The sequence below is a fragment of the Oryza sativa genome, chromosome 9, assembly GCF_034140825.1.
Source record: "Oryza sativa Japonica Group chromosome 9, ASM3414082v1".
Taxonomy (NCBI): domain Eukaryota; kingdom Viridiplantae; phylum Streptophyta; class Magnoliopsida; order Poales; family Poaceae; genus Oryza; species Oryza sativa.
The window spans coordinates 15,172,183-15,186,192 of NC_089043.1; the positions used below are offsets into that span (position 1 = coordinate 15,172,183).

At 45.3% G+C, this 14,010-nt stretch overlaps 2 protein-coding genes across 2 annotated transcripts; both read left to right on the top strand.

The window, feature by feature from the left end:
• The first annotated feature begins 1,359 nt into the window (after positions 1-1,359).
• Positions 1,360-10,425, top strand: LOC4346802 (proton pump-interactor BIP103-like). Its single transcript, NM_001403737.1, has 8 exons — positions 1,360-1,498; positions 6,050-6,419; positions 6,628-6,822; positions 6,922-7,101; positions 7,200-7,394; positions 8,904-9,002; positions 9,097-9,603; positions 9,713-10,425. Exons 2-8 carry the CDS (start codon positions 6,054-6,056, stop codon positions 10,052-10,054), a joined length of 1,884 nt encoding a protein of 627 aa, NP_001390666.1. The 5' UTR covers positions 1,360-1,498; positions 6,050-6,053; the 3' UTR covers positions 10,055-10,425.
• A 1,676-nt stretch (positions 10,426-12,101) lies between these two features.
• Positions 12,102-13,437, top strand: LOC4346803 (chlorophyll a-b binding protein 1, chloroplastic-like). Its single transcript, NM_001403741.1, has one exon. The coding sequence runs from the start codon at positions 12,260-12,262 to the stop codon at positions 13,055-13,057; it is 798 nt and encodes a 265-aa protein (NP_001390670.1). The 5' UTR covers positions 12,102-12,259; the 3' UTR covers positions 13,058-13,437.
• The last annotated feature ends 573 nt before the right edge of the window (positions 13,438-14,010 follow it).

The following is a 14,010-nucleotide window of genomic DNA, read 5'->3' on the forward strand; positions in this document are numbered from 1 at the left end:
ACCATTCCTACCTATCGTTAGAACAAAAAATGATATGCCGTTCCTGCGAATGTTCATCCAGTAAATCACAAATGATATGTCGTTCATGCGAATGATATTGTATTCTTCCCCATATTTCCCAACTCACCTCCCTCGTATCGCGCGCGTACGCTTTTTAAACTATCAAATGGTGCGTTTTTTTTTGCAAAAGGTTTTTAAGTTGCTTTAAAAATAATATTAATCCATCTTTAAAACAGTTTAATAAATACTTAATTAATCGTAAGAAAATGCGTTGCTTCATTTTGCGTGCGCGGGAGGTGAGTTTCCAACCTCACCACCCGAACTAATTTAGCTTGATGCTAAAAAACTTATGTTTTTTTTCCTTTCTGGTGCCAGGAGAGGGTGAACCTGAGAAGATTGTCCCAGCGGCCGAAGCACTCTTAATGGCTTGTGTCAAACTGTCGAATACACGTGTGCCTCTTGCCATATGCGCTAATGTTGAACTGAGAGGAACTGAGAGGTTGTTTGGTTGATGGCTAAGTTTACCACACCTTACTTTATGGGGTTGTTTGGTTGATGGCTAAGTTTACCATATCTCACTTTGTCACAAGTGTGTTATGCCACAAAAAGTGAGGCTAACAATTTGTTGGCCACAAGTGTGGCTAAGTTTGGTAAGAATTTGAGTCTATAACGTGTAGGCCCAATGATTTTGTAAAGTGAGGCATGATACAAGTGTAGCAACCAACCAAACACTGTACTAACAAATTGTGGCATGCCTAAGGTTTGGCATGGCAATCTTTAGAAGCCAACCAAACAGCCCCTCAATCCGATAGTTAGGGTCTAAAATGTTTTATGAACTCATGAGTAACCCCATGTGATGGTACATTTCAACCCACTCACTTGGGCAAATTCCCATTTGAATTGCTGTTTGTGAGGTCCTTGATGTCTAAATTTTGGACATGGTAAGAAGAGCATACTTCCTCCGTCAAAAAAAAACTCAACCTAGGAGGGGATGTGATCTAGATTCTAGATAAAGGGTAGCCAGATTTGTTGTCTTAGAAGGGATCACATGACTCATATTCTCTTAATAGGTTAAGTTTTTTTTAAGGACGAAGGAACTCTTATAGGTTAAGTATTTTTTAAAGGATGAAGGAAGTATACGATAATATGACCGGCTCCAAGAACTATCAGGATTTGAACTTTTTTAAATGCATTGTGTTGGGGTAAGATTTCACATTTCCATGGAAATTTGGTGATTTTCATCTGCTTAGCAGGGGACCCCTCCATCCGCCGCTCGGCCCCACCGTCCCCGCGCGCCACGTCAGATCACCGCGGAGGTGGGCTCCACCCGCAGCGACCCATCGAGGTACTCCTCTCTTCAACTGCTACTAGTACTATCTCCTCCCGTCTCGTGCTCTTGCGCGCCCCCGCATCTCTCTCTCCTCGCCTAGGGTTTCACGCCCTCCGATCCCGCGGCGGCGGCGAAGCTTCCACTCGCCTCGGCGGCGGCGCCGGCCAGGTGAGGCAGCAGCTCGGGCTCTCTCTCTCTCTCTCCTCTTGTTTCTTCCTCTCGCCGTCGGATCGGATCGGGGCGGGTCCATTCGTTGCGGCTTCTCCTGTAGATCTGTGGCCCGTGCTCATGCTCGATCTGTACTGTATCCGCGGGGTGTGTGTGATCCGTGTCGCGTTCTTTTGGTTGGTTTTCTGCGGGATGGATGCGTTTGATTATGGTGCGGGTGGTTTTTTGGTGAGTAGGTGGGGGCGTCCAGATCCATGCGCATGGATGGATCCTGGGTTGGTGTGTTCGTTGGTAGTTGTGATTATCCGGCGGGTATCGGATCGATGCTAGTGAAGTATGTGATCGAGAGCGATGTTTTGGTTGGTTAGGTGGTTGGCAGGGATTTGTGCTTGGATTCTGGGACAAGTTTTCGTTTCGTGACGTTGCTGACATGCTTGGTTTGAAGGAAAATAATAATAATAATGATTAGGCGTAGATATATGCTAAATTTGACTCCGGATCCAAGTCAATTTTACCAATTTTGATAGGAATTGAGCGTTGCGAAAGTTACCATTCTTGCTAGGTTGACATGTCAAACTTAACTTTGAGCAGGTAATTTTCCATTGCAATTTTTTTTGGGAGCAATCCAATTCTTCTATTACGGGAATTTGCAAAAAAAAAAAAACTTGCATAAATCGCAGCAATGGTCAGCACATGAACGGAACAGGAACTACAAGCAAAATGAAAAAGGAAAATTAACTACCGTATGAACCAAGTTTCACATGGGCGTGCAAAATTCTGCACAGGTAGCAGCACCCGTGCGATCCAAGCCCATCTCCACCGCCAACCCGACCAAAAAACACAGCTGTTGATTCACAAGGCTTCGCAGATCACATCCCTACCTAAATACCTAAATTTCCAGCATGCACGCAACCTAAGCGGGCATGCTGATCCAGATCTACCCGACACCATCAACCCAATTCCCCCTCCTCCAAACAGCGAAACCGAACTGCAGCAGATCACAACCCCCATCTCCACTGAATCCAAACACCACATCGAGAAAAAAAAAACACACTCTAGATCGCGCGACCGCAACACCGCGCCCCGCCCCCATTCCCCCGCGGCGCGGTAGATCAGGCACACACGGATCGGCCAAATCTGATGGGGAAAAACAAGGATAACATGAGGGAAGGATCGGATCACCGGGCTCACCTGACAACGGTGAGGCCGCGCTCCGATCTGGCGGCGGCGGCGGCAGTGGAGGTCGCCAAATCTAGAGGCGCACGCGCGGCGAGTGAGGGAGGAGAGGAGAGAGGCGGGGTTAGGGGCGTGCATGCAGGAGTACTAGTAGAAGCCATAGGGGAAGGGGAAGCGAGGCAGTTGGGGTATTTTATATGATGAGCTGGAATTTTTTTTGTTTCTTTTGCGGTTTTTCACCCTTTTTCTTGAAAAAAACTACTATGCGTAATTCGTCTTTCTTTTTTTTTTTTTTGTGTTGGTGGAAAGACAACTCTTTTAGATTTTAGACTGGCATGCTTCTTGTTAAATGGAGAGAACGAAAGAGAGATAGGGTCCTCTGCAATACTCACCTGAGCCTATGGCAGCTCCAACTCTCAGATTCACCTCAGTTCTGACTAGAGCGCAACCAAACGGTCCAGCTCCACAAAAAAATGGAGTGGAGTAGGCCAGATCGCTCCAAAAAATTGTACTAGCTGCGCTCCCAACTCCAACTCCAGAGGACCCTATCTCTCTTTCGTTCTCTCCCTTTAACAAGAAGCATGCCGGTCTAAAATTAAAATCTGATAGAATTATCTTTCCACCAACACAAAAGAAAAAAAAGAAAGACGAATTAGGCATAGTAGTTTTTCAAGAAAAAAAAGTGAAAATACCGCAAAAGAAACAAAAAAAAAATCCAGCTCATCATATAAAATACCCCAACTGCCTCGCTTCCCCTTCCCCTCTGGCTTCTACCAGTACTCTTGCACGCACGGCCCTAACCCCGCCTCTGTAAATTCTTTCTCTCTCTCTCGCGGCGCGTCCGCCTCTAGATTTGGCGACCTCCGCCACCGCCGCCAGATCGGAGCGCGGCCTCGCCACCGCCAGGTGAGCCCGGTGATCCGATCCTCCCCCTCGTGTTCTCGTTGTTTTTTCCCCTCAGATTAGGCCGATCCGTGTGTGCCCGATCTACCGCGCCACGGGAGAATGGGGGCGGGGCGGGGTGTTGCGGTGGCGCGATCTGGAGTGTGTGTGTTTTTTCTTTCAGTGGGGATGGGGGTTGTGATCTGTTGCGGTTCGGTTTCATTGTTTGGAGGAGGGGGGAATTGGGTTGATGGTATTGGGTAGATCTGGATCAGCCTGGCCGCTTGGGTTCCGTGCATGCTGGAAACTTAGGTAGGAATGTGATCAGCCTGGCCGCTTGGGTTCCCCACTGACCAGATCACAACCCCCATCCCCACTGAATCCAACAGATCCGTGCATGCTGGAAACTTAGGTAGGAATGTGATCTGCGAAGCCTCGTGAAATCACACCTGCGTTTTTGGTCGGGTTGGCGGTGGAGATGGGCTTGGATCGCAACGGGTGCTACCTATGCAAAATTCTGCGTGCCCACGTGAAACTTTGGTTCGTACTGGAGTTAATTTTCCTTTTTTGTTTTTGCTTGTAGTTCCTGTTCCGTTCGTGTGCTGACCATGCTGCGATTTAGGCAAGTTCTTTTTTTGGTAGCAACTGATTTTGTCGCTGGTGATGAAGCCTTGTCAGATGCTGAGCGATAGTGCGGAGTATCTGAGTTGTAGTGATTGGATCATCGGAGTTACTGGGCAACCGCAAGGGTCAGCATTCCTTGGTGATAGAATTTGTGTTGTATGCTTTTAGACAACCGTATGTGTAATCTGTATTTCTGTTCTCTTGAATGAGAGAAGGGAAGGGAAGGTTATTTTCCTTTCAGTAGAGTGACCAGTGAATATGATGGAGTGAGGAGGGAAATGTTTACTTATCGCGTCACGGCTATCTTGTCCCAATTGTGGTTCTTTGTGAGTCACAGTGCTAGTTTTGTTTATTAGGGTGCAGCTATGCTACCAGATACCAGCAGGACACAACATACCACAATAAGCTACTTTGTAAAATGCATCACATTGAACACCTAATGCCATGCCATCCTTATTTGATGTGCTTAATGTTCTAAAAGTCAGCCCTAGGCATGGCGTGCTAGGAGCTATGTGCCATGTCGCAGCTGTGATTTTGCATTTGGTGGTGCACCTTCCTTGGGGGCTCTAGTGCTGATATTTTAATTGTCTTTATTTATGTGATATGTTTGCTAATTGCTAGGAAACCTCTTGTCAAGTTGATCTTAGGCGGGGTTAGGTGTCTGTAGGTGCTAACCTTGCTGACCACCTAGTCACCTTATTGAACATTGTATGCGCTATGATAGCCAGCAATGTTGTGACTGGCTTGTGTGCACCTGTGGTTTAGTGTACACCTCACCGCCTTGGCTGCACAGCATGACTCATTAGTTATGGTGCACATGCCCCAAACCGATGTTCGTACTTTCCTCACAGGCCTAGATTTGTGTGTGGTTATTTGGTTTCTGTTTGTGTGATTTGCATGCATGATTTCAGGGAGTTACACTCGGGCAGGGATTTGGATGTGGGATTTAATGCCTATTTGGTTTGTGGGTAGGCGTAGGCCCTCTTTGTTTAGGCTTATAAGCCTACTTATAAGTCGAAAAGTCTAAGTCAAAACAAACAAGCAGCTTTTTCATTTGGCTTTTTTGAAGCCATAAGCCACTCTAACACTATTAAGCCAAAAGCTAGGTTGGAGAAGCTTTTTTGGCTTATATGAGATAGATGTATGACTCCACCACTAAACTTAGGACATTAAATCCACTGGCTTATAAATCATATAAGCCAATAAGCTGACTTAAAAGTCTAGGCCAATAAGCCTAAGCCTAAACAAAGAGGGCCGTAGTGTGATTGCATAATTCCCTAGGTCATGGTTTAACTTGAACTTTGTATCACAGTGTGGAGATATATTCGTTTTGATGTATAGATCATGATATGGTAATCTGTGTGCCTTTTCTGTCTGAACCATATTGAATATCCCCTGTGTCCCAAAATATAAGCATTTCTGGAGTTCTGCATGGTGATTAAGGAAGTAGGTGGAATTAAATGGGAGATGGTTTTCATTTGTTGAGATGAGGACCTTGCTGTCATCCCAGTCTCAGCTGGAGAAATTAAACGGTAGATGGTTGTGATTTGTTGAGATAAGGGAGTAGCTGAAGTTGCTATATTTTGGCACGGAGGGAGTTACTAAGTGGAGAAAAGAGGTATGGACTTGGCTTGCATATAATTGATTTACTAGGGTAGTGTTCTTGTTTTCGTTTCCAGGTAAGTGGGGTCATTCTGGCACATAATGTTTTCAGTGAATTTTGCCTGATTTCTTATCATGTGTGGTCACATTTCTTAATTCCGAAAAACATATTATAACCAATTGCCCTTGCATATGATGAATATGATCTTACTGGATGTGTGTTCATTTATGCTGTGATGTTTACTGATTCCTTTTACATATCTGAAGGGACATGGGAATGGAGGTTGTTGGAACTGAGGCTGCACCAGCAGAGGTTAAAGTAACTGATGGAGAAGTGAACCTTTTCCAAGAGAATGAAAGTAAAGCAACTGCCAAGGAACGTGAGGAGGCGGTTCTTTTTGGTTCAGATAACAGCACAGCTACAGCAAATGGAGCCGCAAATGGCGCTGATTTGGCACCCCCAAAGGATGCAGAGGAGGACTGGCCTGAAGCTAGGAAAACACATAGCTTCTTCTTTGTCAAGATCCGCTTACTTGAGGACCCTAAGCTGAAAATGAAGATTGATCAGGCAGAAAAGGACTTCCAGAAGAAGATTCAAGCTCGTTCTCAAATTTTTGAGGCTATAAAAGCCAAGAAGGTATGGTCCTAGTTCTTACAGTTCTAGTACATATAAATATGGTCAATCTTGTTTAAATTTTATCCTAAATCAGCAAGAAGTTATATTCCTTACAACTTGTTTAAAACGACTGTCATCTGCTATTGATGCTAGAGCCTAGAATATGTTGCCAATTTGAGCAGACTACGAAATTTTGGTGATATGTCTGATTTTGGAACTTAATCTGCAGAATGAGCGCTTCGGTATTATCTCAGAGCTGAAGCCATTGGCTGCTGAGAACAAGCAATACAACGAAGCCGTAAGTGAGAAGTTGAAGGCGATAGAACCTCTTAGAAACCGTTTAGGAAAGTTCCGCGATGAAAACAATGCTATCCGGGCACAGGGTGCAGGCATATGTTCTTCAATTGAAGAGCTTGAGAAATCGGTATGGCAGTACGGTTAACCTATGATAATTTATTTTTCTGTTCTTCAGTCCAATATTTGATTACATGTTTGTGCCTTCTCCATTGCTTTGTCCTATTAGATCAAGAGATTGAACGACCGCATATCTCATGAGAGCATACCCTTGGATGAGGAGAAGCGGTTGATCAAACAGATTAGAGAGCTTGAAAAGACCAGACCGAAAGTCATCTCCACTTCTGCTAACCGAGCTCAAATCCAAGATACAGTGGTCGAAAGAGACGCCATACAGGATCAGGTTAAAGTAAGTATATACAACTAAATATTTGTTTGTGCATTTATCTTCTTGAAAAAAAAATAGAATTAATAATGGCCAAACATTGTTTGCAACTGTTACTTCAGATCATCGGGGAGGGCATTGATGGAGTAAAGAAGGAGCGACAAGCAGTCAGGTCTAAAATTAAGGTCCTGGAGGATGAGCTAAAGGCTATTGACATGGAGATGGGTTCGCTTCAAGAAGATTTAACTGCTGCCAATGCCAGAAAGGACAAGGCACATGAATCATTGGTCCAATTGAGACATGCACGAGATGCCTATGTAAGTCAATGTGTCTTTAATGTCTTTCATGCGGGGCATCATGTTTTCTCTTCTAATACTATCTACCTGGTATGCCTGGACTAAGAAGGAGCAACACCTAATTTTTTAAAGTTACTTCAGTTGTGTTGCACACAGTGTTACGGGACACACGGGTCCAAAGTTTTTGACATATCAACTTGTTTCTTTTTGCCAACATGTCTCTGACTCGACTCGACTGGTGGTGCATCTTCCAGCAGAGTGTAACTGGTAGTCAAGGCAGAAACGCATTGCTTTGTTGGGGAGGGGAAAGAAAAGGCATTGGGGATAGAATAATCAATAAGTGTGAAAATGAAGTCTGTCTAGGTTGTTTTTTTTTGTCAGCGGCCAACTTTCTATCCTCTCTAGAGACTTTTTTGTGGATAAGTGGATGGAACAGTTATAAATGTCCTGGGCTCCTGGTATGGATAAACAGACTAGATAATTTTCTGTGTGCTAGAAAAGCCTAGAATGATGTACCCCCTTTCGTCCCAAAACAGTCCCAAAATATAGCTACTTGTCACCACCTACTCCCCCATATCAACCAATTCCATCTCTCATTTAATCTCTACCATCCCTCTTCTCAACCAAGCACAACCACCCCCATTTAATTTCACTTCTCTCCTTAATCATCGTGAAAATTCCAGAAAGTGCTTATATTTTGGGACAAGGGGAGTAGAACATATGCTGCGTACAAGAGATTTTGTGAAATGCTTAAGTCCTTATAACAGAATTAATTATATTAGGTGAATCCTTGACTATTTAGCATTTGCTAAATCAGATACCTGAAAATCCATGACGGATACGGATTCCTATGTCTATGTGCCGGTAACACTGGATTTACAGTTCTCAGCAAATACATATATTTGCATGTCTTCACATAACCTCAGTTACACGTCCTTGAGCTGTAAGACAGATTAATTTTTGTTTTCCCCCCAAGTTTGGTGCTTTTCTATGTATATACTGACACTATAATTACCAATCGAATTTCCTTCATGATTCATTGATACCTCTGCATAAGGGTAACCTGTTAACATGTGGTGATGAAACATGTTTTTAGTAATTAATTGTCTCATAGTTACTACTCCCTCCATTCCAAATTGATCTACATATTTCATAGGTACACCAAGACCAATAAAAGCTAATAACTCTCTCATACTATATTTACTCTAGCAACAAACTCGATGTATGCACCATCCCCACTATCTCCTAGCCAATAGCAAATCAAGATATTGCATGTGGGTTATAAATACTTGTGTGCATGGATGTATGCATCAATGTCCATTTACTCCAATGCACAAATAACGAATAGACTTAATTTATGAACACAAATATGTAGATCATTTAGGAATAACCTCAAAAAAACTATATGTAGATCAATTTGGAATGGAGGGAGTATATATTAGCATGCTTAAGCTAGCTGCTTTTGACTTTGAGGATGTGGAGTTCATTTGTCTTTCTACTGATACCTCTTATGCTCCCATGTTTATCTAGAACGCATCATTCCATCAAAACCGCCAACTTCTGAGCAAAGCTAGGGATCTTGCTTCTAGGAGTGAGCTTGCACAAGTGCAAGAGCTCTACAAGACACAGGTGTGTGCGCCTCTGGAGCATTGTTTTAATAACTGTTCATCTTTTACGACTTAACAAAAATGTCCTAACTAAACTTCTGTTGTACTCTTTATAGGTTGACAAATTCGTGGCAGAATGGTGCAACAGCAAGGCCTTCAGAGAGGACTACGAGAAAAGGATCCTCTCCTCCCTCAACAGTCGACAGCTTAGCCGAGATGGCCGGATGAGGAATCCTGATGAGAAACCCATATTTATTGAAACAGAGGCAGCAGCACCACCTGTAGAACAAGAGCCTATCCAATCAAAAATGCCTGCAAAACAAGCCAAGGAAGCGCCTGCTCCCCAAGCAGAGGTTTCTCCCAAAGATGAGTCCCGCGTGAAAGCAATAGCTAAGCCATCTAAGGCTAAATCCTCTCTGGATGCTGATGATGACTATGAGGCCGAGTCTCCCAAGGAGAAGCCAAAGCCTAAAGAGGTTGATGTAGCTAAGTTGAAAGAGATCAAGAGACAGGAGGAGATGGAGAAGAATAGACTTGCCCTGGAAAGGAAGAAGAAGCTGGCCGAGAAGCAAGCAGCGAAGGCAGCAGCCCGTGCACAAAAGGAGGCAGAGAAGAAACTCAAGGTAGACAAGTCGTCGTCATCATCATCCCTCTTCCTCGCTGCCACATTGTAACCATGTTTATCTCTCTCGCTTTGCCACATTGTAACCACGTCAATGTACTTATTTTCAGAGAGAGGAGATGAGGGCCAGGAGGAGGGCTGGGGCAGCTGACACCGAGGCGTCCACTGAATCGGACAACAGGTCTGATGGAGCAGCGGAGGCACAAGCAGAGGACGACTCCGCTCCTGCTTCTGCTCCGGTGATGAGAGAACAGAGGGAGAGTGTCCGGTACAGCAGAAACGTCGTGACCAAGAGCAAGGCCCCGCTGCCGAAGGCGATCCTGAGGAGGAAGAAAGCCCAGTCGTACTGGTCCTGGGCTGGCCCTGCTGCTGCAGTGGCCGCCGCGCTCGTCGCCCTGCTTGCCGTGCTAGGCTACTACCAGTACTACCTCCCAGCGAGCGCTAGCAACTGATGGAAGGAAAGCAGGCAGCCCCCCCTTGAGAATTGCTTACTTGAACAATTTTGCAGGTGAGAAACAGAGTGCGTGGTCTGCTGAGACGTGGACTGAAAGACTGGAGATTTGTTCGTTTTCGTTCTGTTAGTTTGATGATCGGTGGATAAGAGTAAGGAAAAAAAAAGGATAGAAGTTAATTTTGGTTGGGACTTAGAATCTCCTATATACTGCGAGTGATCTCATGTACTCTTAAACTGAAGCATAGGTTGCCGTTCTGAAATAAACAATGCCGCATGCTTTAGGTTTACTTATCTGTTCCTATGAGCCAGATGAATTGCTGTGTTGTTCCGTTTTGTTCCATGAGCAATCGATGATCGTCATTTGCATGCTGCTTGCGGATGTGGGCGAGCTAATGTCAGTGTGTAGCGTGGGTTTACAAATCCCCAAATCTGTCTGTATCGCTCTAAGGCCCCGTTTAGTTTTCCAAATTTTTTCCCTAAAACCATCGTATCGAATCTTTAGACATATGCATGAAGCATTAAATATAGATAAATGAAAAAACTAATTGCACAGTTAATTAGTCCATGAAGAAGGAAATCGCGAGACGAATTTTTTGAGTCTAATTAGTCTATGACTAGCCATAAATGCTACAGTAACTCACATGTGCTAGTCTTGCGGTTTCCAGGTGAGTTATATTTTTTCATTCGTGTCCAAAAAACCCTTCCGACATCCGGTCAAACATCCGATATGACACATAAAAATTTTCTTTTCATGAACTAAACAGGCCCTAAATCCTGGGCGGGGTTCGCAAAATTGTCTCGTCACAAAAACCGCTTCCCAGCAGTTTCATCGAGAATTGTGATTGACAAAAAAAAAAGTTCGCATAAATTAACACTTATGAAATTATAATGGCATGATTCTAAATAGTTAAATAGTAATGATATATTTTTAAACCGTAAAATTTATAATGACGTAAATCCAACTAACCCTACAATTGTACACCCAGCACTTCAGCACAAGTCTCTTACTTTTTGGTGCTCAAAAGATTTAGTAAAATTCAACAATAACATGGAATAATTTTATTTTAAGTTTATATTTCGGGTTGTTTGTGTAAAGGCAAAGACCCGTAGATTACGCATGTGCAAAGATTTTATGGAGGTTCAAACGCTCCTTTAGATAAATAGCCTTAAGCCTGTTGGTTTGTATATATTAGTTCAAAATTCATGATATATAAATAAAGCCAGCTATATATTGTGTTGTTACGGAGCGAGTTTTCCCATTGACCTAAGGGAGTCCTTCAATAGTTGAGCAAAGAAGTTCAGGTACGTGTTTTAATGCTTCATGGAAGAACCAACAAGGAGATCTAGACATCACTTCTGATTGGGATTAAGGTAATGAGCCCTATCTGATGTCAGTGGGGATTGTTTACAGTACCGCAGCAAACACTGACGTATGGGTCTGGACCCATATGTTAGCCACCGCTACTGCATCAGCAGTATTGCAGAGAATTTGCATCAGCAGTACTGCATCAGCAGTATTACAGATGGGGGTGCACAAAGCCGGGTCAGTTTACCCAACTACCTTCCTCCTCTTAACTATAACTTATATTCAATTTATGTCTCTCGAAAATAGATATGAACATACTTTTTTAAAAAATAATACTACATATTGTGAATTTGTGATCCTTACCTTTACATTTGAGTTATGACGAACAACTTTATCGATTATATAAAAGAAAGGATGACTTCTTATCCAAACAAATCCTATAGTAATGTCTTTTTAACTTTCAGTGACTAACATATAAACCATCAAACGAGTCCATATTAAAGGATAATACTACGAAGAATTGTCATCCCACATTTTTACACTGCCACTATCAGTTAAAACTGAAAACCAGCTCACCCCAAGCTCACCAAGAATCTTCGAGAAACTTATAAACTCCGCCGAAAAATCTCGGACAAACCCGCGGCTCACACGCCTCCACGCACCCAAACCCCACCCTAGAATATCCTCTCCTTGGCCACCGCGCCGCCACATCAGCCTCCCCAATCTCCCCGCCCCACGCGCGAGCGCCAATCGCGAGCCGCCTTTAGATTTCCCAAGATAAGGACTCGATCCCCCCTCACTTCCCGCGCTATTTAAACTCCCGCGCCATCTCCAACTCCCAACTCACACTCGCTCGCTCATCGCCATCTCTCTCAGCTCTCACAGCTCACTGCATCAATGGCCGCGGCCACCATGGCGCTCTCCTCCCCGGTGATGGCCCGCGCGGCGCCGTCGACCTCCTCCGCGCTCTTCGGCGAGGCGCGGATCACCATGCGCAAGACCGCCGCGAAGCCCAAGCCGGCGGCGTCGTCGGGGAGCCCGTGGTACGGCGCCGACCGCGTCCTCTACCTCGGCCCGCTCTCCGGCGAGCCGCCGAGCTACCTCACCGGCGAGTTCCCGGGCGACTACGGGTGGGACACCGCGGGGCTCTCCGCCGACCCGGAGACGTTCGCCAAGAACCGGGAGCTGGAGGTGATCCACTCCCGGTGGGCGATGCTGGGCGCGCTCGGCTGCGTCTTCCCGGAGCTCCTCGCCCGGAACGGCGTCAAGTTCGGCGAGGCCGTGTGGTTCAAGGCGGGCTCGCAGATCTTCAGCGAGGGCGGGCTCGACTACCTCGGCAACCCGAGCCTGATCCACGCGCAGAGCATCCTCGCCATCTGGGCGGTGCAGGTGGTGCTCATGGGCGCCGTCGAGGGGTACCGCATCGCCGGCGGGCCGCTCGGCGAGGTCGTCGACCCGCTCTACCCCGGCGGCGCCTTCGACCCGCTCGGCCTCGCCGATGACCCCGAGGCGTTCGCGGAGCTCAAGGTGAAGGAGATCAAGAACGGCCGCCTCGCCATGTTCTCCATGTTCGGCTTCTTCGTCCAGGCCATCGTCACCGGCAAGGGCCCCCTCGAGAACCTCGCCGACCACCTCGCCGACCCCGTCAACAACAACGCCTGGGCGTACGCCACCAACTTCGTCCCCGGCAAGTGAAGTGGGGGACCGTAGCTTAGCAGTGGTTAATTGTGGTTGGATGGATTTGTGGCCAGCGAGTTCGTTGTCTTTGGGTTGGGGAAGATGGGTTTAGTGCGACGAGATGATGATCGAGTTGGTGTTGTGTACACTAAGAAGATGAAGAAGAAGATGATGTTTTTGCAATAATGATTTTATTCGTTTCCCAACTAATGGTCTAGGTACTTATCCGTGGTGTTATTCTGATTAGCGGATTTCTCATCTCTATTAGATCGGAAACAAATACTCCCTCGATCCCAAAATATAACCATTTCTGGCTATGTATAGTGTAAATATGTAGTCTAAATTGTTTATATTGTGGCATGGAAGGATTAATTAGTGCTTTAAATTTACGTATACAATAGATTGGGTCGAATCTACGAAGATAATGGATCCTCTGATTTAGTGGGTTAAAATCCAAAGCGTTTGGTCTTAAAAAAAAAATCCGAAGCGCACAATAAAATGAGTCTGCTGCTACAATATACAACTTGTTCATATTATAGCATTTCACAGTAAACCACGAGTGGGGCTGCTATACAACGGAATCCCGTTCTAATAGGATGATATCAGTTAGGTATCAGGGTCCTGATACCTACCTCTGAGATATCATGTCTTGAAACCTAACCGGTATCAAGTGATATCTATCAGATATCAGACGATACTTATCATGATTCCTACTACGTATTAGGTGATACTTATCAGGTATCAGATGATTTCCACCACATGTCGAATGATACTTGCAAGGTATCGGATGATACCTAGCTACCAGATATCAGGTGATTCCTACTAGGTATTAGGAGTCGAGCACTGAGGCGTCATCGCCAGTGGCCCCACCCTCCACACCCCATGCTGGAGCTTGTCGCCGGCGGTCGCATCCTCCGTCGTCCATGCCCCACGTCGGAGGTCATCGTCGGTGGCTGCATCCTCTAACATCC